This window comes from Callionymus lyra, chromosome 5 (genome assembly GCF_982586985.1).
Source record: "Callionymus lyra chromosome 5, fCalLyr1.hap1.1, whole genome shotgun sequence".
NCBI lineage: Eukaryota > Metazoa > Chordata > Actinopteri > Syngnathiformes > Callionymidae > Callionymus > Callionymus lyra.
The window spans coordinates 35,744,836-35,772,769 of NC_141822.1; the positions used below are offsets into that span (position 1 = coordinate 35,744,836).

Sequence of the window (27,934 nt, forward strand, 5' to 3'; positions counted from 1 at the left end):
AGGTGTGACTCGGGAAGAGGATTAAAATTGATCGTCTGGACTTGCTGTGTCAGACCTTGATAATAAATAATAGTTGAAATCCAACTATTGTGTTTGATTTTTTTTAACTCCTATTTTAGATGTCTACTTTATAAATACGTTTAAGTGTAATATACATTCATTTTGAATGAGCTGACCAAATGTCCGAGTGGTTGTTGATTCTGCTTTTTTTTAAGTGGTCGAATTCAGGACAAACACGCCCATGCTCTTGTTGACAGATCTGCGTGTCTAATTCCTGCCACTAGGGGTCACTGTTACCCTGGAGCGCGGCTCAGCAGTGAGAGTGTCTTCAGATCAGTAACGTCTGTGGTGAACCCAGAGAAAATCAACCCGCTACGGACCGAGAGGCGTTCATCCACCGTACCCATGTTAGTGTGTCATAGACGACCCGCTCCCACTCCCACGGAACCATCTTACGGATCCAACAGTTTGTCGGAAATGTGGGAATAATCTCAGCAGACACACGGCGCGGCTCGTCTGTAGCTAACGTTCTGTTGAAGTGGGGAGACCAGCTGCTGAAAATGTCGGGAAAAATAGAGAGCAAGCAAGGTAAGACCCGAACCGTTACACGGAAAACACAACGCCGTTACACGGCACCAGATGCCTTGTTTCTCGGTGTCTTGTCCACACAGAGACGGCTAAAGGCGGTGATAGAGCTCGTCGTTCACGGGCCTCCTGACTGCTCTTTTCTCCGCTCCAGTCAAAATAAAGCGACACCGTTAGCTCTGCCGGCTAATGCTAGTCTGAGATTGGAAATATTCGAGATGTTGAAAGTTGATACCGTCAGAGGAATCCAGCGAGACAGATGTCGGCGACCAGCTAACCGAGGCAGATCCATTTACATTCAGTCTCAGGCTTTTACGTTCGCCGGCTGGTCTCGGTAGTAAAACGTCAGGGTTTGCTTGTGTGGATTTGTGAATGTAGGAAAGGTGAACCTCACCCCAGATCTTATGTATCGCCTAAAGCACCATTTTCAATCAGATTTCTGTAGAACGCTAGCCTAGTAAAAGCTAACCCATTACGGTGTGTTTTCTCTCACGCGATTGTGTATTAGAATCCATCAGTTATTAAGTCTGAGGGGAGACAGGGTGGTCGTCCATGCTGCTTCTGGCAGGAATATAATGCCCAGCAGCTACTTTTGCACCCCACTCCTTCCAGCTGTCTTTCTAGTTTACCCCCTACACACACCTGTGCACTGATGCCTTCGACCTTTCTACACTATTTAGGATAAAACACATTCTCGAAAAATCAATCCTTTAACACTAAATCTAATTTTAGTTATACCCCCATATGGGTTCACATAAAAATGGAATTTCCACCCTATACATAGCTACTTAGAGTTCATCTGTGATGGATATGATTAGAAGATATCAACAAAAAACAAATTTAACAAAAGTTTAAAAAAGTCACCCCGAAACATATCTAATTTCAGATGTGTAAAGGAGACTTTTCCCCTGCTCTACATCTTAAAACATTTAAGCCATCCGAAAGAAATGAGCTGCTATGATATTATCACGAAAGCAAGTTTTCAAAGTTAGTTTGGTCTTTCACAATATTCTGTTACTGTAATCAAACGTATATAAATTCTAATTCATACCTATGCATTCATGACATGTACATTGTAGTTTACATTTGGATGCACCATGACATTCAAGAACCAACAGGTACAGTCACACTCCTGACTTGTGTAGAAATACCTACACTCATCACTGATGCAGAAAAACACAACTGTGTGACGTGTTAACGCATGTCCATTCACGAAGATATGCCCGTACACTTCCTCTGTACACATAATTCAGACAAGTGATGCCTTTACTCCTGATGCGAATACACCTTCACATTTTCACATCTCAACAGAGACTCAAACGTTCCATTACAATGATTCTCCTTCAAACATGAAGGGTTGTCACGAGACCAAATTTCAGTAGTCGATACCATTTTTTTCTTTTGTTGTTGTTACTTTTTCAAGATTTTTTTGAAACTATTGCTAAAAAAAACTTTATTCAACTATATTAAATAAATCTAACAACAATCATTCATTTCACATTAACAAGCAAAAATAAACAAAACTATTATACATTTTAAAACATTTTGAGCAGCTTTCAAGTATAGCAAACATTTTTTCTATAAATATGATAATAATAAAAAAAATAAAAAATAGTATTCAATCAAACAGGGCTGAGAAGCCTTCAAGTATAAATAGAAGTCATTTTTGCAATTATTTTTATTCTCTTGCTTCTGGTCAGTTTCATCCGACCTTTACTGTAAAGGAAAAATGGAAAAAAGAGTTTGATTCCAAATCACATGAGCTTAGCAACCCTCAGAAAGCATCTCATGATGTTACATTATATACCGGTATTGTCAAATTGAGTTAACATAATTACAAAATATTATAAAAGGACCTCTGTGGTGAGTGTAGCTGTAGTGATGTGTCTCTCGCACTCAAATAAAAGAACGTTTGTTTAATGTGACATACTGTAAGTTAGGATCTTTAAAGTATTTGGCATGTTTGAAGTGTTAGCACTTTGTGACCCTGGTCTGGAAAAGCGCTATACAAATAAAAATGACTTACTTACTTACTCTATAAGTTTTTACATTTCGAAGACAAGTTTGAGGTTTTTGAGATGGCAGAGAATCTTCTTCGACTCACACAGCGTGCACACGTATATTTGCCCGGTCAGCTCCGCCAAGAACACCTGCATTCGGTCTGTGTTGCAGACCGATGACTACATATGGTCACAGCTCAATGAAGACACACACACAGTGTACTTTTGTGTGCCTGTCTAAACAGCGTGATACACAAAAACACTCACCAATCTCACTGAGCTGAGATTACGACTACTTATGAGGGCACATCTTCAAATGCAGCATGGAGTATCTGCTGGTTGAATTATTTGGACTGGAGTCCAGTACCAGTTGGTAAACAGGGTCGTTACAGAGAGTGAGTCGTTATGTGTTCCATCAATCAACTCCCTCTTGCATCATTTCTCTTATGCGGCCCGCTCTCCCAGGCAACCTTGTTGTGTTTATTGGGTCACTTGCTGGCCTGTGCTCTGTGTCCTCCCACAGTGTGCTCATCGATCCCAAATATGTCCCTCAGAGGACGCATGCATCCAGTGATGTGGAAAGAGCAGAGTTGAAAGTTCGATAGTATAGCTTTTAAATAGTGATCTGAGCTACTAGAAGCTGGAGAAGTTTGAAAACTCTTGAAAGCAAGGTGGTATCTACGTGGGATTTGGCTGCTGCCAGACAGGAATCCGGCACTTAAAGTCCAAGTGTGAGGATTTAGGAAAGTAAAGTCAAAGCTGGTTGGATGTGATTGCCTATTGAAGGTGGGAATGTGTATATGGTCTCTCCTTGCAGTGTTCGTAATACACGTCTGCGGTCTTCAATTTGTGGACAGATTTTCAAGAATAATTAAACGACCTGCAATTTTGCAGAATGACGATTAAATGCATTTGTGATATAATCGCGATTTTAGAAAATGTGATGCTCGTATCACAAAGGTTGGGATTTTATTTAATTTTATGTTAATTTGATTTTCTGGCCGTCATGCAGTCACGTGACTTGCGAGCGTAAACGAAACACTACGCTCTAACCCGTTGATCAATGACGTCTACAGATACTAAAGAGCAGCAGTATAGGTCAACTGTGTGGATCAAGCACCTCCATGTTTTTATCTGTCTGCGTAATTAACGCTGAAGCGTAGGGTAGCAGTGTGCACACTCATTCATCCTTATGAAGCTTAGACTGGTGTTTTTGCCTCAGTGGATTACTGCTGGAAAATTGTTGGTCAGCTTGTCCGTTCTCATGTGACAATTTAAACTCTTTACCAGTCTTATGATTTTTGTATGAAGGGAGTCTTGAAGCCACCTTGACTTACTGCAAAGTCAGTATGTGAACTTCCTGTCCAGATGTCCTAGTGATGATGTAGCCTTGTGTACTGTCTGAGTTTTTTGGGGTGAACACTAAGGGACCTCATCAATGTCTTCAGCAGCACAGCACACACATCAAGTTCTTGCATCAACCGACACCAAAGTTCTGCTTGAGACTTTTGTTGAAGCAGCCAGCACACTGACTGCTTCATCATGCTCTTTCATCTCCACGGATACCGTCTTTAATGTCACAAGCCATTTCTCCTTTGCAAAGTTCCTCTGGGGAGTTAATATGACACCATTCTTCGATCTGTTTCTGTTCTGACATCCAGTCTGAAATTATCTGCATGCACACCGCCTTTACTTCATCAAACAAAAGCATGAAAGCAGGGATGTTGCACAGATTTGGCGAATGGCTTGAAGAGATGTAATTGGGTGGAGTTTTTTTGTTCTGTTTAGCGTGTGATTGCTCTCTGTGTGTGAGACAAGTTTGCTATAACACAATAGTACAGAAAATGTGCTCAATATATATTTTTCGTTTTAATAATTTTGATGATGCTAACTTGACGATAGTAAATGGCTCCATTTAATAAGAAGAATATAGTAATGCAAGTTTATAAAAATTTGGTACCGAAGTATCGGTATCTTGTGACAACCCCTATTGCAAATTAAATTGTCAGCCCTAAATGTGGTTTCGTATAACTGCGTCTGCTACAAATGGACACCCAATGTTGTTTGTATGATTTTTAAAGAGTCCACTTACTACCTTGGTCCTGTGCACACACATCTCATGATAATGATTTAAAACTTAAGAATGTATGTGAAAAATATAAAAATATTATAGTCAGGTCAAGAAGCATTAAGTAGTATGGTGTACTGTTTGTTCACTACAAACAACATTTTTTGTATTGTTTTTCTTTCTTGCTACTTATGTTCTTGGGATTATGCTTTCATGTCGTCATCTCTGTGTATGCATGATTTGGTTTGTGACACAATAGCTTGGCACGTCAGTTTTATTATTAGCCCTGTCTCTGACTGGACAGTTACCAGAATGAGTCCTTGAAGTGGTGCTTTTTTAGTCTCAGCATCTACATGCTGTGGCAATCTTTTTCTGTTGTCTTTTCGCCGTAATTATTTGCTCTCAAGCATTCCTGGACGTAACACTGAAGTGTATATTATTTTGATGGTCGTCTTTTTTGCAGGGAGCTTGTTGACAGTATTCAATGTCTACACTTCCAAGCTTTAGTTATTGTGCGACACTTTTGGAAGAGAAGCTAGCAGTAATTATATCGTTTTTTGATGAAACTGGGATGTTTGGAAATGAAAAATCTTGTTATTTAAAGGGTTTTGTAGTATTATTTGATTCTGTAAACTATGGGTGTCAACGTCTACATGTGTAAATGGTCACACAGATAACAAATCATAAACGCTTAGAAAAATAATAACCTTCTAGACGTTTTTTTTTGCTCTCCTTCTCTGTGTTGATCCCTTAACAATATATACATGTCTGCTAATGAAGCGAAGCCACTGTTGACCAATGAGGAGTGTGTGTTTTGCTCATGTGATGCAATAACATAATAACATAGACATTTACGGACATTTACGGCAAAAACTCATAAGCTTCTCTGAAAAATGTTTCATGGACAAGACCACCATAACAGTGTTTATTGCAATTATACAGGGTTCAAAATAAGTCACAAAATTATCTGCGTAATAATAAGACTGACGGGTTAAGACTACGGTGACTGGCGGAGTAAGACTACGGTGACTCGCGGAGTAAGACTTCAGCATAAACGGAACAACGATATTTATTCTTTCATTGAACATCACGAGGATATGTTATTAATAAAAAAAACTGTATTCCACCTATTTTTAGAATGGAAGTCAATGAGTTGCACTGGCAACTTCACCGGTCACACATAACCACGCCTATTTTTCTGTCTGATCCCACGAGTTAAAAAGTACATCTTTTATAATTCAACAAGATTAAAATTTAACATAAACTGTATTACCATAAAAATGTAATTAAATATTTATATATTATATTATTATAATATTTTGAACCAATAAATAATCCAAACGGTAGGTAAAATGCACTTATTTGTACTTAAGCTGTCTTGAATGGTGCTTGACCACTTGTATGATCTGTGATGTTGTGGATGTATCCTGAGTGACATATTATATTGGAATCTTGAGGTTTTATGGCTGCCAGAATTTCACCCTCCTGGTCCCACAGAATGAAAGGCTTGCTATTCTCATACAGCTTTTTTGCTGTGTTGTACAGAGAAGGGAGGGAGCAGGGCTTAGAGGGAAAGGGAGCGTATAAAGGTAGAGCATTGATGCTAACCCAGTCCTTGCACAGAATGAAAATCGGACAGCAAGGGATGGATTACATGTTGGGAAATGACTGCAGCGAACATATCGACAAGATGGCAATTAGGCTTTTGTAACATGGCGTGTGTTTTCCATAGAGAGAGGAACTCGTTTGAGGAAGGGGTTTGCAAGTTGTGGGCCACGGTTCACAGGTTGAGTCGGGTAATGCTTGATTTGATTTGTGACAAATTTAAACTCCAAACCAACTTGGCCTTATTTCCATGAGGGATTACTACTCTTCTGACAATGTTTCTGAGAGGAATTATTTGATAAACAATCGGCCTGGCTAAGCCCATCATGCAACAATGCCTCCTCTCTGTGTTGCTGTTTGTGAATTTAAACGGGTTTGAGTCGAGTGAGAATGTCCACGAGAAGAAGTTAGTGTCTGACTAACACTCAGCTGGGTCGACAACATACTGGCCTGAGCGTCAAGCCACCGGGACATAAAGCTCAGACACCTGGATTTCTTCAAACTTGAAATATCTTTTAATGGGGAATATCAGTTGGAGGAGCCAACATGGCTTCTCAGAAGACACGTGCTCTTCTCTTCAAGGTGATCTCAATGAGGACTCAGGTAAAAACAAATAGTTGTGCATTAATGTCGTTTTACTAAAATGTAGCTTGAAAATAGATGTGTGGAAAAATGTTCTCCACATTTACACATGCAATTATTTGTGTTAAATCTATAAATGTTTTCTGCAACCGTGCACTTTCTTTGTTCATGATTGCTGCTTCCAGTTTTGGAGCTTTCATGTAAAATCAACTCACTGGCAGAATAAAACACATGGGGACATTCCTTGCTTTTTGAGTCGTGTGGCTTTATTGAAGGTGGTCATTTGCTCAGTGGAAGTCTTGGGTGGACCCTGGCCTCGGAGGCGATCCACAGCATCGCCAATAAAGTCCTGAGACAGAAGTCTTTGCAAGGCTTGAAAGGCAGGGCTAGATGTGTCAGTTGATCGCACATCCGTAAGCGTCCTGACATGGCTGTTAATCTCACCTGCCCGCTATCAAGTGTGATTGTCATTTGATGATCCAAATTCAAATGCCATTGTTTACTTCATTTGAATGTGATTTTGTGTTTGTTTAGCGTAGCTGTGTGCACACTCCTTCATCCTGTTGAGCTACTATCACAGATCGTGGCCACATTGACTATATTTATGCTGCCCTTGTGAGATGAGAGCAAAGGTTTATACTGATGTGTAAATGTTTCTGTGCATGTTGGTTTGCAAACTATGTTTTTTAGTGAAATTTACTTATTTATATATTTTTGACTGCCCCTCAAAACAGTATCTGTAAAACCCAAATATTTGTTTTGCTTAATATACAAACCATATAAATGACAGTGATTAATATATAAGTACTGTAAAAAAAAAATGCTTTAATTTATAACCTTAAACTATTTAACTCACTTTACATTCATTCGTTGTTATTGCACATTTGAAAACACCAATTATTAAACATTTTCATCTCACAAGGTAGTAAAGTAGAGTTCATTCTCACAACGTCTTTTTAAGTTTAAGGCTCACATAAAATGTACAATTATAAACTGTTTAAATGAAACCTCAAATGAATTGTATTATTTTCCAACCAGTATAGAGAAGTGTAACCCTTGTACCTCAATCACATATTTCTTGCTTGCTTAAGTAAGTGCGGTTTGAACGAGAGAAATAATAAAAAGAGGAGTCTTCATGTCCACCACTTTGAACTAAGTGAGCAGCAAGAGAAGATGTGAAGAAGTGCAGGCTAACCTTAGAAACGACAATGTATAATATAAACTAATATGTGTTCCGTGTGTGTGTGTATACCTACCCGTGCCTATGCTAGCGCTTGTGTATCTGATCGCTTAGAGCCTGTGTTGGAATGTGTGGGTCACTGCACACAATAAATGTGACGTCACACAGTTGCTGCCAGATTCCGATGCCAGTCTAAATCGACAGCAGACAATGAATGAATAATGACTTGTGCTTCAAGCCATTTACTTTGTCGGGGTGGACTATTGCAGTGTCTGTAGTTTGAGTCGCCAGTGTTAACAAATGACGTTGCTGAATTTGAATTTAGAATCGGCTGTCTGATTAAAGCTCCACATATTTACTAAAAAGAAGACTTGTGTAAAACATTGCCTTTAGTATTTTAGAACAACCTCCCTTGCTTCTACAATTGCATATGCAGTACTAAGGTTGTTTACCGTGACTGATGGCCAACACAAGGCATACCTGAAACACATTTGTTTATGTGAAATGGGTCACCTTGACCCAGAGCTGCATGACGGTAAAGTTTGATGCCATGTTATGTTCTCATTGTATTGGTGTTCTTTAAGAGGATTTTTTTAAACATCAAGCAATGTTGCATTTTAAGAGCAGTGCACTGTTTTTATTCTACATATTTACATTATGTAAAAAAGTTTGTGAGGTTGACTTTTTTTCCTTTGGACCATGTTTCTGTTCTAATGTGGTTCCGCTGACCCACTTCCTGTTTTTTTTTTTTACTATTGCTGTAAAGAGGAAGTCTCTAAAATAAAAAGTACCAATTGTTTTGCTGACATGCATGTAGTCTTCTTTTCAAAGTCAGGTCATTTTTGGGATACCGATACTCTGGTACCATATCTATGAATGCAATCACACAGAATAACCTCAATTATAGTTGGCATATTCAAAGCTATTGTGGGCCACATAAAATGACCTAACACGCTATATTTGGCCTAACTGAGTTAGGTATGACATTATTGATGATTTATGCCTCTATAATCCCTTCTTTTACCATAACCTTGGCCTTTTACAGATATTTGTAACAACAGTGTACACCTGCCCAAATGTATCTGCCATTCTGTAATAAAGCATTACAGAAAAGTTGAGCTTTAAAAAGGGTCAAAAGACATTTGTTATATTAGTTAGTCTATGATACACCCTGTCCACTGACATTTCCCAGAGTAACCTTATAAGTGGATTGCTTTGCTCAGACAGACTGGGATGTGGTTAAGGATGCAGCCAACCTGGAGGACTCTTCAATGTAGATATATAACAGGACTGAATCCTGTATATGACTGGGTACATCACAACTATATTAAATTCCAATTCAAAACTGTATTGAAAACATGGTACCCACAATAAAAGTCAAAAAGAGCCCCAACCAAAGCCACATGCCTGCTCGCATTCAGGTCAGGCAGGTTGGTGGAGTACAAAGCTGCCAAGTATGGACTCGGTAAAGCCATCATAGCAGCCAAGAAGCTGGACGGCTTTTATCCCGGGAGGTCTGCAGAACATCAATGACTACAGAAACCACCTCCATCAGCTCAGCCAGCATCCCCACAAACATTGGCACCCAATAGGGAGGCGTTCTCAGTCCCATCCTTTTCGTCCTGTTCACCCACGAATATCTCACCTACCAAAAAAGACAATATCATCTGAAAGTTTGTCGGACAACAGCAGTAATAGGATGCATCACTGGTGGCAAGGTGGTGGCCTTCAGGAGGCAGGTGGCCAGTCTGGTGTCTTGATGTGATGACAACAACCTCACCCTCATAAGACGAAGGAGATAATGGTGGACATGAGGAAGGAGGGAAGACCTCATCGGCCAATGTTCATCCGGGAGCTTAAAGTGAAGAGGTTGAGCAGTTTCAAATACACATAGTTGCATTACACATAAAAAGAATGAAATTATATATCAACCAAGATCCTCAGGATGTTCTACAGCTTTATCACTGTGTGGCACTACTTTTGCGGACCAAAAAAACCTTTAGATGGTGATTACTGAGGACGAGAGGATACAGTGGACTCCCGCAGCTCTTAAAACCAATATTTGGACATATTTTAGTTTCAAAACGAATGAGAGCAGTTACAACTCTATCAAGAGTATTGCGGTCAGTACATTCAGCAACACCAGAGAAAAGTACTAAGAAAATACTACAAATGTATATTGGTGTTCCTACAGTATCGCAATATATTGTTTTCTTGCCCCTGTATTGTGATGCTTATTCTATCACCAGATTGTTGCCAATACACAGCCCTAGTTGATTCCGCCTGTGATCCGCAGCACCTAAAGTTGGGTCCTGCTATTGAGTGGTAAACAAGTTGTTTTCACAACTACTTATGCTAATATTATGCTCATCTCTCAAAGGATATTTCTCAAGCCTTATGCATCTATGATTGTGACTCTCTGTTTAGCATCAGAAAGTCGATGGAGGACTTTTACACACAGGACAGTTATGATCGAGCGTTTCCTCCTCTGTTTGTCATCGACACAGACTCTCCGGATTATCTGCTGCTCTGTCGGATATCGGGTGAGTTCCGCAAGAGATTGAGGCGAGGTTCACGTTCTGGTGTCCAAGTCAAGGGAAGACACGTTGCAGCTCGCCTGGACTCTCCGTCATCAGACATGCTTGATTTGTGTACTACATTCCTCCCTTTGATGTGTGTGACAGCGCAACAGCGCCTTCGCTTGCCTGGACCTCAATGGAGATCTTGGAGCCTACAAAGCAGTGTTTTTTTCATTTCCTCCTTTTTATTCAGTGTTTACTCCGGAGCTACCCACATGGTCCAGCTGTAACCCACGTGACCGCTGGAGTAGCCTTCGAAATGTCCCGCTGTGCTCCGCTATTACTGCCTCAGTGACTTCATCAGTGCTGCACATGGGCGTGTTGAATGCTCGCTCCATTGCAAATAAATCATTTTCTCTAAATGATCTCTTCACAAGAGAAAAGTTGGATTTATTGTGTCTTTCAGAGACATGGCAGAGAGAGGAAGAGTTTATTCATCTTAATGAACTCTGTCCTGCTGACTGCGCTGTTGAGGGGGGGTGTTTTGGCTGTTATTTATAGAGATAGTTCATGCAAAGTGATTCAGACACAGGAATTCACTTCATTTGAGTCTCAGATTAGTGACTTTTAATCTTCCATTATTCAAATGGAATCTGTGCTTATTCTTGGAGACTTCAATCTTCATGTTGATGACATCACATCTTGTTTTGCTAAAGAACTTTTAACTTTAACTGAAGCCTTTAATTTTGAGCAACATGTTTCTGAACCCACTTCTTCATCCCTGAACCTAAGCCCTTGAAATTTATGTCTCAGAGGCGTGTCACTGAACTGTAACTGCAGACAGTTTTTCTGCTGTTCGACCCTCTTTTCTTCAATGATTGCCTTAACGTGGACAGTTTGATTCACTGTTTCACTACTCATTGTGTTGAAATACTGGATCAGGTGGCACCTCTTTAATCGAACTTGACAATTCAGAAAAAACGGTGCCCTTGGACAAATGTAGATCTCCTGAGTCTGAAGAGACTTTTTATCGAAAGACTTCACCTCATGGATCTGATGTCCCCATTCAGGGTTGAGTCAGTACTTGGGTCACTTAGCACTTACTGAGAAACCTGGGTGTTGTATTTGACAAAGACATGTCTCTAGCACAACACTGTAGAAAACTGACCAGAAACTATTTCCTTCAACTGAGAAAATGTCTAAACTTAGAAAAATGTTGTGACAACACAATCTGGATCTTATAATCCATGTGTTTTTGTCTTCTTGTTTAGACTATTGTAACAGTTTGTTTTGGTGTCTAAACAAGAAGGAAGTGTCTCGCCTGCAGTTAATACAAAACTCTGCAGCGAGAATTCTGACCCGCTCTAGTAGAAGAACTTCTGGTTCTTACTTTCAGAGCTATTCATAGTCAGGCTCCTCCTTACATCAGTGGTGGATCAGAATCTGCTGATGGTTCTGCGAACACGCTTCCGGACCAGAGGAGAGAAATCCTTCCAGGCTGCTGCTCCTAAGCTTTGGAACGATCTACCTCTCCCTCTGCAATGTCAACTTAAAACACATTTTTTTGTGCTGGATTTTCCCTGATTTTATGGGACTTCTGTGTTTGCCTTATGTGTCTTGATCATTTTAAGCATGTATTTTAGCTGTTTGTTAAAGTGCTTTGTGACCCTGGTCTAGAAAGGCGCTTTACAAATAATGTTTGCTTACTTAATTACTAACTTACTTACTGTATTGTAACAAAGTAAATAACATTTTCTGAATTAAAGAGCATATTCTAAATTGAATCAAAATGAATTAATTACAGACCTTGTGAATCGAAATCCAATCAATATAGGAAACTGTAATTACGAGTAGGGCTGGGAATCATGGTCAGTCAGTTGCTGGATCAATGACACTCACTAATGATGAGAATGTTTGACTCATCCTCCGTCACTCGTACATTTTTCATTAGGTCTGCCTGATTTTAAGATCAGGAAAAACAATTGTTGATTTGCATGCACACTGCTTGATGAGGTGTATAATCTGGCATCTGTTTTTCTTGTTTTGTCTTCATAATGGAGGATCTTTGTGGAGCTCTGACTCGGAGAGAATGGCACCACTCCTTGCCTTTCTCTCTCAAGAATGCAGCTGCCTCGCTGTCTCTCGTGTTGGTCTCCATCTCAAGCATTCAAGTGATTGGTTCTCTTGTGTCTGTGAATAGAATCAGTTTCACTATCTGGAGTGTTTTATTGAGCCCTGTTATCATTCCGCCAAATAGCTGTCGTTCAAAGAAAACTTGGCATTTAATCCCAACAGAAACATTTTTACTTAGCTGTCACTGCGTCTCTGTTCTTGTGCTGCTTTGACGTTGGAGAGACTGACAAGTTGTGTATTTTTAATACGTCGTGGTTCTTCAGTTTATTGGTTTACCCAAGGTGAACCTGTCTGCACAGACAGTTTGCTCTCACTCCGCTCAGATCGGAAAGCAAGCTTTAAATGAGAAATATAAGAGTTCAGGAAACCACTGCAGCCACAAGGTCAGACAGTTTTGCACGTCAATTTCAGTGTTCCATTCTACACAGACGCTGCTGATCAGAGGGACGGAGCAGCTCTGGTGAACAAGACGAACGAGGGGAAGTAGTAGCAGTGGCCTTGGCGCCAGGGGGGAAGGAACAGGGAGGGGATATGCTCACTTCATGTATGTGTTATTTCCCACATTATAGTAAATAAATCACAGGGTCTCCACCCTGGTGGACAGGTTGTCTGTTGATTTCAATTAACAACTTAAGGATTCAATTGGAGTTTTCAATCATATAGGGAATTTATAATGCACTAAAAGTTCTTCAATTGTAAAAACAAAACTTTTTAAAGACAAGATGACAAGTGATGATGTCCATCATCTGTCTTTGAAAATGTAACAAAAACCACAGGAAAAATGATAATGCTCTGTTAACGCAATAAAACCAAAATGTTTATGTTATGTACTTTTTGTGTTTATCTCAGAGAATGGATAAATGAATCCAAGAGCAGTATCTGTAAATTATTATAGCTGCAGTATTACTATAGTTGCAATGTGGATATGTTATTAAAGATGTTAAGGACAGTGCCTGTGGTCCTCCCTGATGGTTTTCCTTTACTCTGTGGTTCAGTAATTCACTTTTGTCTATAGTTTCTGTCTTTGGTGGGCGGGTGGAATGGACACACGTTTTGTGGGTTTATGCGAGCTCCTGTCGGGACAATCGAGTGACCCAGTCCCTACGGCTCACTTTTTAGCTTTCAATACATCCCCACTTAGCTGCTGTGTCAGGCTGTTCCTTCTCGTGTGCTCAATGTGGAACAGTGATCAGAGGTTCGACCATATTAAAGCATTTTAGAAAAAGAAGCTCAATAGGCAAACACAAAGTCGGCAAAGGACCAATCAGTCTTATTAAAGTGATATGAAAAGAGTTTTTTCGTTTTGTCAGTCTGATTTACACAGTCCGGTGTTATTTAAATAGGGAATAACATTTGTAACATAATACGTAATTCGAAACCGGTGCCACACACACTATTATGACTACAAGTTTACTTTACTTTTAAAAAAATCACACTCTGTAGAAACATCTGAATGTATTTCAGTTAAGCACCGTCACTCAATGCTAATGTATGAAAATCTGGTGGCAGCATGTTTGTTTTGTACTAAATTAAAGTAAAAGTGATGCATACTGCACATTGTTGCATAAGCAATGCAGGCGTCATTTTCATCACAAACTAGCTGGTAGGAAATGAGTTGGCAGTGAGCTCATAGTTGATGTCAGTAAGCATTAATCTTGCCCACAAAGTGAGCCGAAATGTACATTTTATGCATGAATACCAGAAACTTTCATAACGGGATTCAACCCTCTTTTTAACCTTAAACCCTTGAATTGCTTAAAGGGCAACTAATGGGAAAAACCAACTCTCGCATGTTTCAAATGTTCTAGTCTTCCTCTCCAAGATGCAGTAAGTAATGCACCTTGTCATGATGGTGCTCCGTTTTAAAGTTATTACTCAAAGTTCTCCCCGGTTTGAAGTCTTGAGAGTTCACGAAGCCCATTATTATGACATAATTGGCTCCGCCTCTCCTTCAGCAGCGAAAAAACGGGCTGCTTCTTTCTTTATATACGTCCCTTGGAGGTGGAGACTTCTTGGATTCACGACACTGCGTGACAAACATCCATGTTCGACCAATCACAGCAGAGTGGGTGTGGTAATGGTAAACAAGATTTTAGCTTGAGAAAAACCAAGCGTTTTCAGTGGGTGAGGCTAAAGCACATTTTGTAATTTAAATGTATTGTTTTGTATTAAAACACACATACTGATGAGTACATTAGAGGTCCAAGATAAATTTAAGAACCTCCTAAATTAACACATTAGTTGCCCTTGAATGTAGTGATTAGAAATTATACATCTAAATCATACACTGGAAGAAAAACGGTACATATCTCTGCATGGTTCATGATTGCTGTTTTAAACACAATTGTAATAAAAGAAACACTCAGTAATAACATTAGTAGTTGTCTCCTATTTATTTAGGTATTTATTAATTTTGACATTTTGTTGTCCGTATGCAAATTAAGTGGGCGGGTCAAACATCAGTCTAAGGCAGGGATTGGCGAAACAAACTGAAGCAGTCGATTTCAAAACTATCACTCCTGCAGCAACTGGTCTAAAGCATCGACGCTACATTACACACTGGAGTGTGATCTTATCTGATTCACATCTATATAAGATCATAAATTATTAGAAATAGTCAGTCCATCTTCCCAGGATAATTCAAAGTTAGCCGTGAAGCTAAGATAAACGTGTGATGAACATGTGATGCTCTCCAGGCAGTGGTAACCAATCACTGTCTTAGATTGATGTTCGACCCGCCATGTTGTCATGTAAAAATGACAAAATGTATAAATGTATAAAATAATTTTTTTAGCATGTTAGTTTCAGTTTATTTTAAAAGGACAATATGCAGTTACATTAAAAAGATGGCTGTACCAGATTTAACACAATGCTACTTTCCATCTGTAGTCCTCAACAAAGATACAGACAGTTTACATAATACATCAACATACAAATAAAGCAAAAACACAATAATATTCAAAAAACACAGTACAATCTAATAAGGTCATCTGATGGCCAAATACCTGTCTTTTACTATTAGTGCTAGCAGGACTGGTGGTCTAAAAGCTATTCTTTGACAGACCGTGAGAAGCAATGAAAATCTGCTTTGTTCCTTAGATTGTCATTAATCCGTTTCAGGTAAACAGTAACACGTTTAATGTCGTTATGACCAAAACTAAATTTATGTTATGTATTTTGTGTATTGAAGTCATTTGAATGATGAGTGAGGTCAGTCTTTTTTCAACCAGTACTAAACACAAACTCAATATACACTCACTGGCCACTTTATTAAGTACACCTTGCTAGTAAGAAAGTAAGTAAGTAATATTTATTTATATAGCGCTTTTCCAGACCAGTACCGGGCCGGAACCCCTTTTGCCTTTCAAAACTGCCTTAATCCTTCTAGGGATAGATTCAAAAGGTACTGGAAATGTTCCTCAGAGAGTTTGAGCCATATTGACATGATAGGATCATGCAGTTTCTGCAGATTTATCAGCTGCACATCCATGATGTGAATCTCACGTTCCACCACATCCCAAAGGTGCTCTGTTGGCTTGAGATCTGGTGACTCTGGAAGCCATTTGTCCGGTATGTCATAGTCCAGTATCCTCCTGGAAGTAGCCATCAGAAGATGGGCACACTGTGGTCATAAAGGGATGGACATGGTCCAAACAATACTTGGGTAGGCTGTGGGGTTGCAACGATACTCAATTGGTACTAAGGGGCCCAAAGAGTGCCAAGAAAATGTCCCCCACACCATTACACCACCACCACCGTCCTGAACTGTTGATACAAGGCAGGATGATTCCATGCTTTCATGTTGTTGACACAAAATCCTGACCCTTCCATTAGAATGTCTCAGCAGACTCATCAGACCAGGGAACGTTTTTCCAATCTTCTATTGTCCAATTTCGGTGAGCCTGTGTGTATTGTAGCCTCAGTTACCAGTTTTTAGCTCACAGAAGTGGCACCCGGTGTGGTCTTCTGCTGCTGTTGCCCATCTGCCTCAAGGTTCAACGTGTTATGCGTTCAGAGATGCGCATGCGGTTGGTTGGAAGCTTCTTTTCGTCTCTTAAGAACAGCTGGCAATGTGAACTTATTAGTTTCATCATTAGTTGGTGAACTGCGTGGATCAGAGCCTTTCCACCGATACTTGATCTGATTTCGGGAGGCTAAATTAGACCGATACCCGATAGCAGATTGGTGCATCCATAAGACAAACGCATAACCTCCTCGTGACGGTAATAATGATGAATTGATTGACAAATTGGTCACACAATTTTGATGGTTGTGTTTGGAATAGGTTAATGGGAAATGCATCTTGACTTATTGCCACAAGGGGATTCCCACCTTGATGCATGCAAATACACGCAATGAAAAATGGATTAGGGTCAGATGTATGTCTTGATAGGGTGGAAGGATACACAAATCAATTTATGGATTATTAGACAATGTTTAGTAAAAATGTGAGTTGTGCTCTGCAGCTAGCTGTCATTCAAGAGGGTCATGAGCTCGGCAACAGTCAGAGTTTTCATTGTCAACACATTCACACTTGTCTTTCTCATGTCTATTGCACATGTCATCTCTGAATATGTTGAGAACCAGTTGAATTGCATGTTGTGATAGGTCAATGACAAATCTTATGGCAGATCATATGGTGACATAGTGGCACAATGTCTTATTTGTATTCAATTTAACCATCATCTAAATTGTGTGTTATGTTACCACATAACACACAAGTACCACAGTACTTCTTGTGATTTAGTGTTTAAATAAAATGTTTGATTCTGACATTATGATTAACCTGGATTAACATCATGACATGTGTGTGGTGTAATCAGTTAAACTCTTGAGAATTATCATTCAAAGCCATATGAACTTCCCCTCACAAATAAATGTTCACCCTTTGTAATGTAAAGATGAAAGAATGTAAGGTGTGATCAAGAGAGATTATTTGACTTATGCCTCAGTAATTTTGTAATTTAGACCTAATTGTATTGTGTACCTCCCATATATATATATTTGCTCTAAAAATTGGATGACATGTGGTGTTATTGCCACAGTAATCTGTATCTTTCAAGACTTGAAACATTATTTCATAAGCGTGACTTTTGGATGAAGTAACCAGAGTGTGTCTTGGGTCTCTTGAGTTTCATCATCCAGTACTTTAAACTTCTTCAAACCTTATAAAGAACAGAGAAGCCCTGCCATGAGTTTGTTTATCTTTTTCTGTGTGATGTGTTGTTGACTACACATTTAATTGTAATAGCCATCAAGATTCTTTAAGGTTGCTGTATAAAAGCACTGTAAGCTATGTTTTTTACTTAAAAGTGCACTGAAACTGTCAAGTTTATGATGACTAGTCAAACAATAAGACTAATGAATAAAATGTGCTATACTTATTTACTTATTTTTATTATATATCACAAGTTCAACTCTTAATATAACTTGGTAAATGTCTTTTTTTTTACCTGTTCCTGTCATAGCAACGCTTCTCCCTTCTTTCTATTGGGTCGGTGGTCTACTCACAACAGTCATCATATAATGTTCAAACTGAACAATTGTTTTGTTTCACTTTTCAAGTTTCTCAGACATTCTCAATAACACTTTTTATTTATTAAGCAATCTCCTTTAAATAGTATATGCTAGTTTCTAAACTTGGTTTAGTAAACCATTCTCATTTGTAATCTAACAAATGACTCATGATACGATGTCTTTCTCAGCCAGCAGGATTTCCCCTGTACATGCAACATATTTATCAGCAACACTTAGTGTGTGCTCCCACTTCCGCTGCTGAAATGTCAAACTCTCTCTCAGAGACAGCACCTCCTCGTCCACCGCCCTGCATTAGCTTTACCATTTCTACTGGCGGACAAATGTATTTGCCCTATTTACTGTTCATTAACAGTTTTGGATAATGGATCCAGGTTATGGATCGTATGTGACGTGCGGCTTTCTTTTAGCCAGCAGGCACTTTGTTGCGTGGGAACTAAGCACTTCCATCAACACATGGATGTTTGTACCCGGTCACTGACCTGTGCCTTATGCAGCTGCTTCACTGGTCATCTGTAGCCTGGAGGACTTGTTTGTGTAAATTGTTAATCATGCTCACCAAAGCTTAACAATAAGGAAATGGAAGGAATATATTTGTAAATTGATGGTTATGTCAATGGTTTAAGTTATTCAAGTTCGATCACAATAGAATACATAAAAAATAGAATATTACAATATTATAAATCGAATATTTGCAAAATATTAGTGTTTTTTACTGTACTGTGTCCATTGTGGAATGGTCAACTTTTTTCATTCTCTAACCCAGGGGTCGAGAGGTGGTGCAGGTTTTTGTTCCAACCAATCAAGAGCACAGTACATGCTTGAGGACCGGTTTGAAAGACCCCTGCTCTAGCCACTTTGCAAATACCATTGGTTTCAAACCCATCAACCCTCCCCGTTTCCACTAGACCTAATTAGTTCAGAGTGAAACTATAAACGGGATCATGTAGAAATGTCTTTCTTCCGCTTATTTCTTGACCATAAACTTAAATAAATCCGATAATAAATAAAGGAAATAAAAATATATATATTGGGGGGGAAAAAAAGCGAGGATCTTTAAATAAAATGAATATCAAATGAAATATCCTAATGCTTACCACTTTTCATCAAAACTTGAAGTTGTTAATGTTATTTAAACCATTTATATTTCTATTGTTGTAATTAATGGTCGTTGACGAGATTTTGACATCAGAATCAGAAACCTTTAGTGCCAGTATGGAAATCTACGGGATTTCTTTGTAGATCTGAATAAAACTCACTGAAGACATGTACAATAGTTTCCTCAGAGATAGGATGTGCTTTACCGTCTTTCTGTTGCTAACTAACGTCTGTTGAATTAAACATCTCGTAAGCAGCCGGAGCTCTTAGTGTCTACGATATCTGATGCACTTGCAGAATGAAGTCGACAGAATGAGCGTGCACACCACTCCTCCCTTTTCTTCGGCTTGCTGCTCCATGATCTATTCAAACAGCACAGCTGGAAAACAATAAAAGCCACCACTGGATGTCTTCCTCCATTACTTCTCAAATCAACCATTAACCCAGGCCGGCGTTCACTACAACACTTCCCTGCTGTCCTCTGTCTCTAGTTCGGCTTATTGATAACGGACTAGGGTCATAAAAAAAGATTGCTATTGAGCAAGGTAAGCAGGAAGTCGTCGAAAAAATAATAGAGAATAAATAATTCACAGAGCACTTAACTATTTGAGTTTCTTTACTTTCCATGTTTCAATTTGCTGTTAGCGCTCTCTTGTATTCCACTCCCTCTCTTGCCTGCAGGCTACCAATACTTGTTGTCAAAAAATAATGTTGTCAGAAGCTTGTATTGACATGTTGTCTCTTTGTCTGTGTGTGGATGTGTGCGAAAGAGATTTGGTCTGTATAACATTGTACAAATCTGAATGTATTTAGCAGATATAATCTTTATTCATTTTTGGAACGTGTGTTACTTTTCAGGTCAGGAGTGAAACTATTTAACAGATCATGTAAAATAAAAATCTCAGATTAAACCCATTATTTATTATTCATTAAAGTTCAGCTTTGTTTACAATTGTCCTTATTATGGTTATCTATTGTCGAATAGATATTAGTAATTAAAAATAACTATTTTGAAATAAAGTAGTCTTTTTTGCTTTTTACTAGACAGCCTTACAGCAGTGGAATTGTATCACCTATCCCTGTCCCTCAAAGTTGATAAGTAAACCCACTAAAATAATTAAGGTCACAAATTTTATCATGTAGGTCAACTAACTATTTCTTAAAAGAGACCAAGAATCAGACAGTTATGAGGGAGTAAAACACAAGCATAGGTGGATGCATATAAGAACAGAAAGATTTTACAAAGTATACTCTCCTGGCAATTTCTGTTGACAGCCCAATAGGCAAGTACTTTATTAGCTCTACGCCAAAAGAATTTACTGTGAAAATTGTCATTACACACTGAGCATTTGCCTTCATCAGATGAGTGTGTTTCTCCCACGCTTACACTCAAACATAGCTAAGCCACATTAAACACTCTACCTTTTTTCTTTACCCTGTCGCCATCTTTTTTCAACAGCTGGTCACTGTGACCTCTTAGACTCTTCTTCAAGTCTGGACGTCTCCACACACACACACACACGGGTTCACCCCACCCCCCCACCTCACACACACACACTTTCACTCTTCAGCATCTCCTTCAGGAGTTCAGCAGGAGGCGACAGCTGTGTGTGTAACCCTAAGCAAGATTGTCCCGGCCACCATAGTATAGCACTGTAACCTCGTCTTCAGGGATGTGAGTTCAGTAAAGTGGACCACCAGCTGTATGGTGGAGATCAAACAACATCTGACTTGACAGCTTGTTGACCTCTCGGGTTGAGCTCATATGTCACCTGTCACAGTTTGAAACATGCATGCATATTCTGCTTCACCCTTTCATTGACGATTTCATTAGTTTTCGTTTCTGAATAATCATTCACTAATGCTATGTTTGTTGCTTCAGTGGACAAAATGTGATGTTCGTGTATATATACTAGTGATCTAATGTCCTAGTTTTTTTTTCCATGTCATCTAATGTCTAATGGACCTAAAATCTTGGAAGCTCAACTCTCCAGAGACTCTGAAATTACAGAGTGGTGTGAGAATTCTCAGGCTTCGTTGAAATGTTCTTTCAAATGCGTTGTTTGTTTTTTCATTCACCCTCAAGGCCTTTTAAGAAACATAGCATTTCCAACAATTAAATACCAGTGAGATTTTTACAGCCAATTTATAACTATTGTGGTGTTTCTAAATCCTGATGGTCTTTCAATCAATACTACGTTGTACTATAATTTGGCTCTTCATTGTTTGTCAAGACATTTAACAGAAAATATAGTTACACGATAAAACAGAAGGAGCTTATCAAGATGCAGGAGATAGTGATGTAAAAAGAGAACTCTCTGACTCGTATCAGATGGTCAGCAGGTGTTTCAGTGAGGACCTTGTTTTATTTTCATATGCCAAGCTTCCTCTTTGTTTCCATTTTCAAACTTCCCCTTATTAAAATCGCCTCAAAGTCAGAACAAAAGTTTAATCGGAGGTGTTTGTTTCGAGTGAGTGGTGGAACAAGACGAGAACCCAGAAGGAGGGATTGTACAGGAAGTGTGACAAAGTTTTAACCTTTAACTATAGCATAATTTCCTCAAAGCTAAAACGAATGTGATTGACCTCCTTTCAACAATCTTGTGTGCTTTTAAACAACTTTTTATTTTTTAACTTTATTGGAAGACTTGACATCATACATACACATCTTTGGACATACAGAGTCAGAAATTAATCTTATTCAAAGAAACAAGTGAACTACTGATGAGAAGCAGGTCTATTTTCTTTATATATATATATATAAATGTAGAGAACACGCATGAAAAAAAATAATTCTAATACCCTTATAAATAAAAAACTACTTTTTGAGCTCCATTAATGGGTACTAATGTGTTTGAGGTTCGGTTGAACATTTTTTACAGAAACATACTGTATTTATCCAACTAATAACTGAGAGTCGATATCATTTTCTTAAATAAAGTCACCGACTGCACATTTGTTTTCTATGGAGCTGTGAGAAGGAATTTTTTTTATCTTGATTCTTTGAGGCAGGACTAGTTGTATGTGGAGATTTGATTAGACTTTAGACTTTAGACATTCCTTTATTGTCATTGCACAGAAAACACAGCAGTGAAACTGGCAACAAAATGTTGTTGCTTGGAAACCTTTAAAAATACACAGCACAGTGAATGTATATATAAAAATATAAATATAAATATTAAGTTAAAAATAAAAAATAGTGCAATATATTATAAAAAGAATGAATAAATAACGTTTTGAATATTGCATAGAAAGTATAGATTTCAATAAGTTAAAAATAGTACAATGTGGTATAAATTAAATAAATACATAATATTTTAAATATTTATAATATTGATCCTATTGTCACTCTTAGTATTTTGTTTCACAGACAGGTCAACTTCACAGACCGCCTACGTTTTTTTTTTCCAGTTTATAAGGGAAACAAAGTTTACAATTTAACTTTCATAATTTTTTTTCCCTCATTTTCATTTTGTTAAAAAAGTTTATATATTAATACTGGCATCCAATCGATATCAGCCCATATTCAAAGCCTAGGTATCGGTATCGGTATTGGGACCATTAAAGTCAGTCGGTGCATCCTTAATCCTAACAATAATGTTTTTTTCAACCATATAACTTTCAAGAAAATTGTTCACCTTGACCCAAAGGCAACACAAGGGATACCTCAAACATGTTCCGTTGGACACTGTTTGTGGTTGGGTTAAACAAGCCTGAAGTGTGGACCGTACTTCTTAGTCCGTCCGATTCCATGTTAAACAAGCTCCAGAAAAAACGAATTGTTTTCATTTCAATTTTAAATAGAATGGTTTTGTTTTTTACATACTGATGAGTGCAAAGAGGTCCGAGATCAATTAAAGAGACCCACAATGAACACAGTTTTCCGTTAAATGTTTTATTTCATAATTATTATTGTTCATAATTTTTACTATTTATATTATATTTAATACATCTCATTATGCTGTTCATCTTCCAGGAGATGAATGTAAATCTTGATGTAAATCTTGCTTCAAAACTGACTAAGAAGTGAAAGAGACTTCCAGCACTTAAATACCGCTGTGAAATATCCACAAAGAATGTTTGGACCGCTTGAAGCTTTTGAGATTGAAGTTTCTTTCACTTCTTAGTCTGTCTGATTCATGACATCATCATTAACCCTGTGCAGTAGCGATGAAGCTTCTCTGGTGAAGAAGTATTTGAAGAATGAATAGCAAGCATGGCTCCAACAGAGCACTCTACTGTCCTCACTTCAGGCTTGGGCTCTTCTGCTGTGGCTCACTTGCCCTTTTCCACCCTGGTAATGTCTTTCTGTTGATGATGTAATTTCCCTACTTAGACGATCTTTCAGGGAACTCGAGAAAGTGAAGTGCTGTGATTTTTCTCTGCTGGTGCAAAAAGCCAACCAACATAAGTACAGTCAGGATGAGCAAGACAAGGACGGACTCGAGTTATTGTTGCATGCTGCAGACATGCTGCCCACACATCAGTCTTTACACTATCGTCTCTTCCTGGCACCTGCCGTGTATCCGGGGTCTTGTCACAGGTGCAGCACCTTCAACATAGAGGCCCATATAGGGACATGGGTTGGCTGGTAAACAGAAAGACTTACCTTTTGGCTTAGCTCTATTTTAACCACCACTATAGCAGCTGCCCCAATCCACATATCAATTTCACGCTCCATTTTTCCCTCAATGGTGAACAAGAACGATACTTGAACTCCTCCACTAGGGGCAGGTCTCATCTCCAACCCAGAGAGTGCTCCCCACATTATTCCAAATTGGAGCTCTTGAACTGTTTTCAGATCTTCAAGGGCGCGCTTGAGGGACAACATGATAACTTCTGTATTGTATTCAGTGTTTTTAATTTAAGAAACACACTTAATAGAATTGTATATAAGTAACACAAATTGTCAAAAGATCTACAAGAAAGGTGATTGAACTCTATCAAACAGGATAGAGATATGAAAAGTTATCGAAGGTACCAACACTGGCACATACAGTAACTTATAAAGTGGTGGAAAACCAGGGGTTCCGTTAGAACAGAACCAGGGTCAGGTAGACCAACACGAAGTTTTGCCAAGTAAAACGGCCATTAGAATATAGAAAGAACCTTCCCCACAATTGCAACTAAAGACTTGAAGCTGTCATACAGGGATGTAACGTCATGAACATTTAATGTCACGGGGATTGTGACCAAAATAATCACAATATTTATTATTATTTCAGTATTGTTTTCACTTCAAAAACAAAATGTTCTAAAAGTTCTTGCTACTACGCTGAAATAATTATTTTAAAACAAAATCATGTTGCGAAATAAAACGATGCAGATGATAAGAACAACCCATATTCTATAAAGTTAAATAAAAGCTTGTAGTCTAGATGGTGCAAAAAAATAAATGAGGACACAGGTCTCTATCCTAATTCATTTTTTTTGCGTTTATTTACCTGATGTTGAAATCAGTGGCAGACAGCTCATATGGGGCACTGGGGCACCGCCCTTCCACCACCAATTGCATAGGAAGGGAAAATTGTATTTCATTCATGAGAAAAATCCACAAAATAAAAAAAAATGAACAAATTGAACCAATGCACAACTGTATGTACACAGTATTTTTACATCCATCAAGTTACCGAATGGTTTCCACAGATGTTTATTATTTATATTTAAATTATTATTCATTTTTCACACTATTTGGTGAAATTGCCTCTTTTTTCAAGTGTTACATTTTTTTTTTGTTAGTCATAGCATAACAGAAAGACTAATGCGTTCAGGGGGTTGTTTAGTTATCTTTGGAGAATATTTGAATTAAAAGAAGAAGTAAAGTCAAGAACCCTAAATACTCACTCTTCTTGTCAGAACTAGTAGTTTTTATGCGGCCCCAGAGAGTAGTTATAAACTGTATTATTCAATCAGACACATTTCAAAAAAGGGTAAAAAATACAAATTTTAAATGGCACACAAGTCAAATAGGAAAAAAACAACAACGTAAAGCAATGCAAAGTGTCGATGCTAATTCCTAAATAATTTTTCTTTCCATTAGAAATTAGACATTTTGTTAACATGCATGATAAACAGCCAAGAAGATGTGGTCTAAGATCCAGTACGATCAATGGTTGTGGGGATTCACTTTGCAGATTTTATGCTCAGTAGAATGTCTAGTTTCCCTGGTCTGCCATGTTTTGATGTTGGCAGAAGCCCTTGTGCTCTTGCCAGTAATAAATTGCCAGGGGGATCAAACGGATGGGATTATCTGTGGCTAAATTCATGTTGGGGGCAGCTCTGCAATCAAAAGCATATGCTCGGCTCCACACATTCACTTAACATATGCCTAACGGTCAACACAACAAGCTAGAACGGGTATGCTGAGCCCCGGGGGCACAAAAATTCCCGAAATGTCAATCCTGACATTGTAATTTGAATCCTATTGTGTAAGAGTTGTTGATATGGTGCCTAGATATAACCAAAAGCTGTTTCTGTTTCTTTCTAAAGCTGCTTCCTGAATATTTGAACTCTACTGACTGCTGGTGAGGGTTTGAAGACACATGTTGGTATCTTCTCTAAAGAGACATATCTAGGTCAAGTCCACATTACTGCATAGTCATTGTGAGAGAAAGAAATTGAGACTTTAAGCCTCAATCTTACAAAATCTGTTAAATCCCGCTCTAACAGAATCTGTATGACAGCTGAAGTTTCTTCTTTTTAGGTTTCATGGTTGCTGAGAACACTTGATACTTAACATTGTTCGCTGTAAATAATCGTTACATAACCTTCACATAGTACAATTGTATTTTGAATTTAATGTGTAAGTAAACAAATTAAATAAGTTTGTGTAAAGGAAAAAAATTAAAATATTAAGGGAAAAATGTGTAAATATGTTGTTAATATTCTAATGTGTTTAGTTTTTAGTTTTCCATAGAAAATTGCTTTGTTTTTTATATCAATTTAACAATAAATTCACTACTGTATTACCAAACTGTTTATAAATTGAATGTGTAATATTATCAAAGTATTTCATATTAGCATACGAAACCCTATGCAAAAACTATAATTGATATATTGGATACTTCACTAGGTAGTAATGGGATGGGAGAAATGTTTTTAATACAAAAAAAAATTACCAATATAGTCCTATTCAAGACTCGAGAGAAAATACCTTATTACTTAAAAGGTATTTGTTTTGTATTTTGTATCCTTTTTATCTTTCATGCTGTGCATGTTTCTGCTTTCATGTTAACTTTTCTTGACTGTTCTTTAACGTTTTTTGCAGTGGAAAACCACTTGTGTCTGTGTATGCAATGCATCATTAAACATCAAAAAATATGTTATCACATAAGCGCTTGGCATGTTGAGAATAGGCTAAAGAAGATAGTCAATGTAATCTCAAGCAACTTCTAGCTCATTCTGTCCCCCACCTGTTCCTCCTTTACCTCCTCACCAGTCTGAATAGAGAGAAGTGTGGTAGGTGCCAACAGGAAATGTGGGTCTTTATCAGAGACAAAATTACACTTCAAACTGCTCTAATCTACCCGTGGTACGGTGACAGGATGATCTGGAATTCTGTGGCCATCAGCGTTAAAACACTGGATGCTGAATTGCAATCAGCTTTCATCTGGACCATCAGTACACATGCCATGCACATTTTCACACTGGTCTGTCAGTGGTGCTCCTTTAATCCGCATCATCCCAATTGTTGAGCAGGAGCCAGGGACGACTCTGAGTCTAGTTAAAAATCCTCTCATAGACACTGCTGCTGGAGCCGGGGATGATGATGACGATGACGATGACGATGATGATGATGATGAGATAGAGAACACATTTTACTACACTGATTTGTATCCTTGGTAAAAAATATCCAGTACTGACAATAGCTGCATTATGCGGGGAACATAGCAGATTTATTATGCAGCTGTGTTGAAGGGCATCCCGTGATCGTCGTGCCACCTTTAATCTGCATGTGACCCAGTTGATACTGTCCAAACAGGTCAATCATGTATGAAGCAATCGGCAAAAATGATTTCCCACTATGTAAGCTTTTGCAAAACACCATATTGACCTGATATTTAACCACGACAAATAAAATGGTTATTTTTAAAGGTTTAAACCAGCACAATATTATATTTCTCATAGCAGCTGTGAGAACTTGGTATCTGTTTGTCATAAATAAATTATACAAATATGTCTCAGGCAAAGACTGTTTTGATTTATTTTTATTCTTTATTTCTTGCTCGTTATTAGTTATTTAAATATATATTTTTGATTCTATATTTTTTGTTTTCATTATTATTGAATTGACCATTGTTTCTCTATTTCCTGTCAGACTCGCAGCGGTCCCATCTCTCCTCCTTCACCAAATTGATGGACAAGTTCCATTCTCCAAAAATCAGAAGGACTCCGTCCAAGAAGGGCAAACAATTGCAGCCTGAGCCGGCAGCCAAAAGCGCAGAGAAACCTGCTAACAAGGTGTGTGTGGGAAATAAGCCTCTTTCCCAGCTGTTCTGTGTATTTACCTATTTGTGTCCCGATTGTTTCCCCGTTGTATATTGCACACTTCTATAATCCATTGTGTCTGTGTAGCTAAGTTCCTTTGCTGGTTCCCACAGTTCCCAGATTTACTCTGATACAGCTGGTG

The 27,934-nt window shown here is 38.3% G+C and overlaps 1 protein-coding gene across 8 annotated transcripts in view; it reads left to right on the forward strand.

Annotated features, from left to right (window-relative positions):
• Nucleotides 1-322: 322 nt before the first annotated feature.
• rapgef1b (Rap guanine nucleotide exchange factor (GEF) 1b) overlaps nucleotides 323-27,934 on the forward strand; it is a 55,635-nt gene continuing 28,023 nt past the window's right edge. For all 8 annotated transcript variants that reach the window (XM_087792182.1, XM_087792183.1, XM_087792187.1 and 5 more), the window contains exons 1-2: nucleotides 323-588; nucleotides 27,623-27,765. In XM_087792182.1, the coding sequence (XP_087648308.1) occupies nucleotides 561-588; nucleotides 27,623-27,765 (171 nt within the window). In that variant the 5' untranslated portion in view covers nucleotides 323-560. The remainder of the gene's footprint in view (nucleotides 589-27,622; nucleotides 27,766-27,934) is intronic.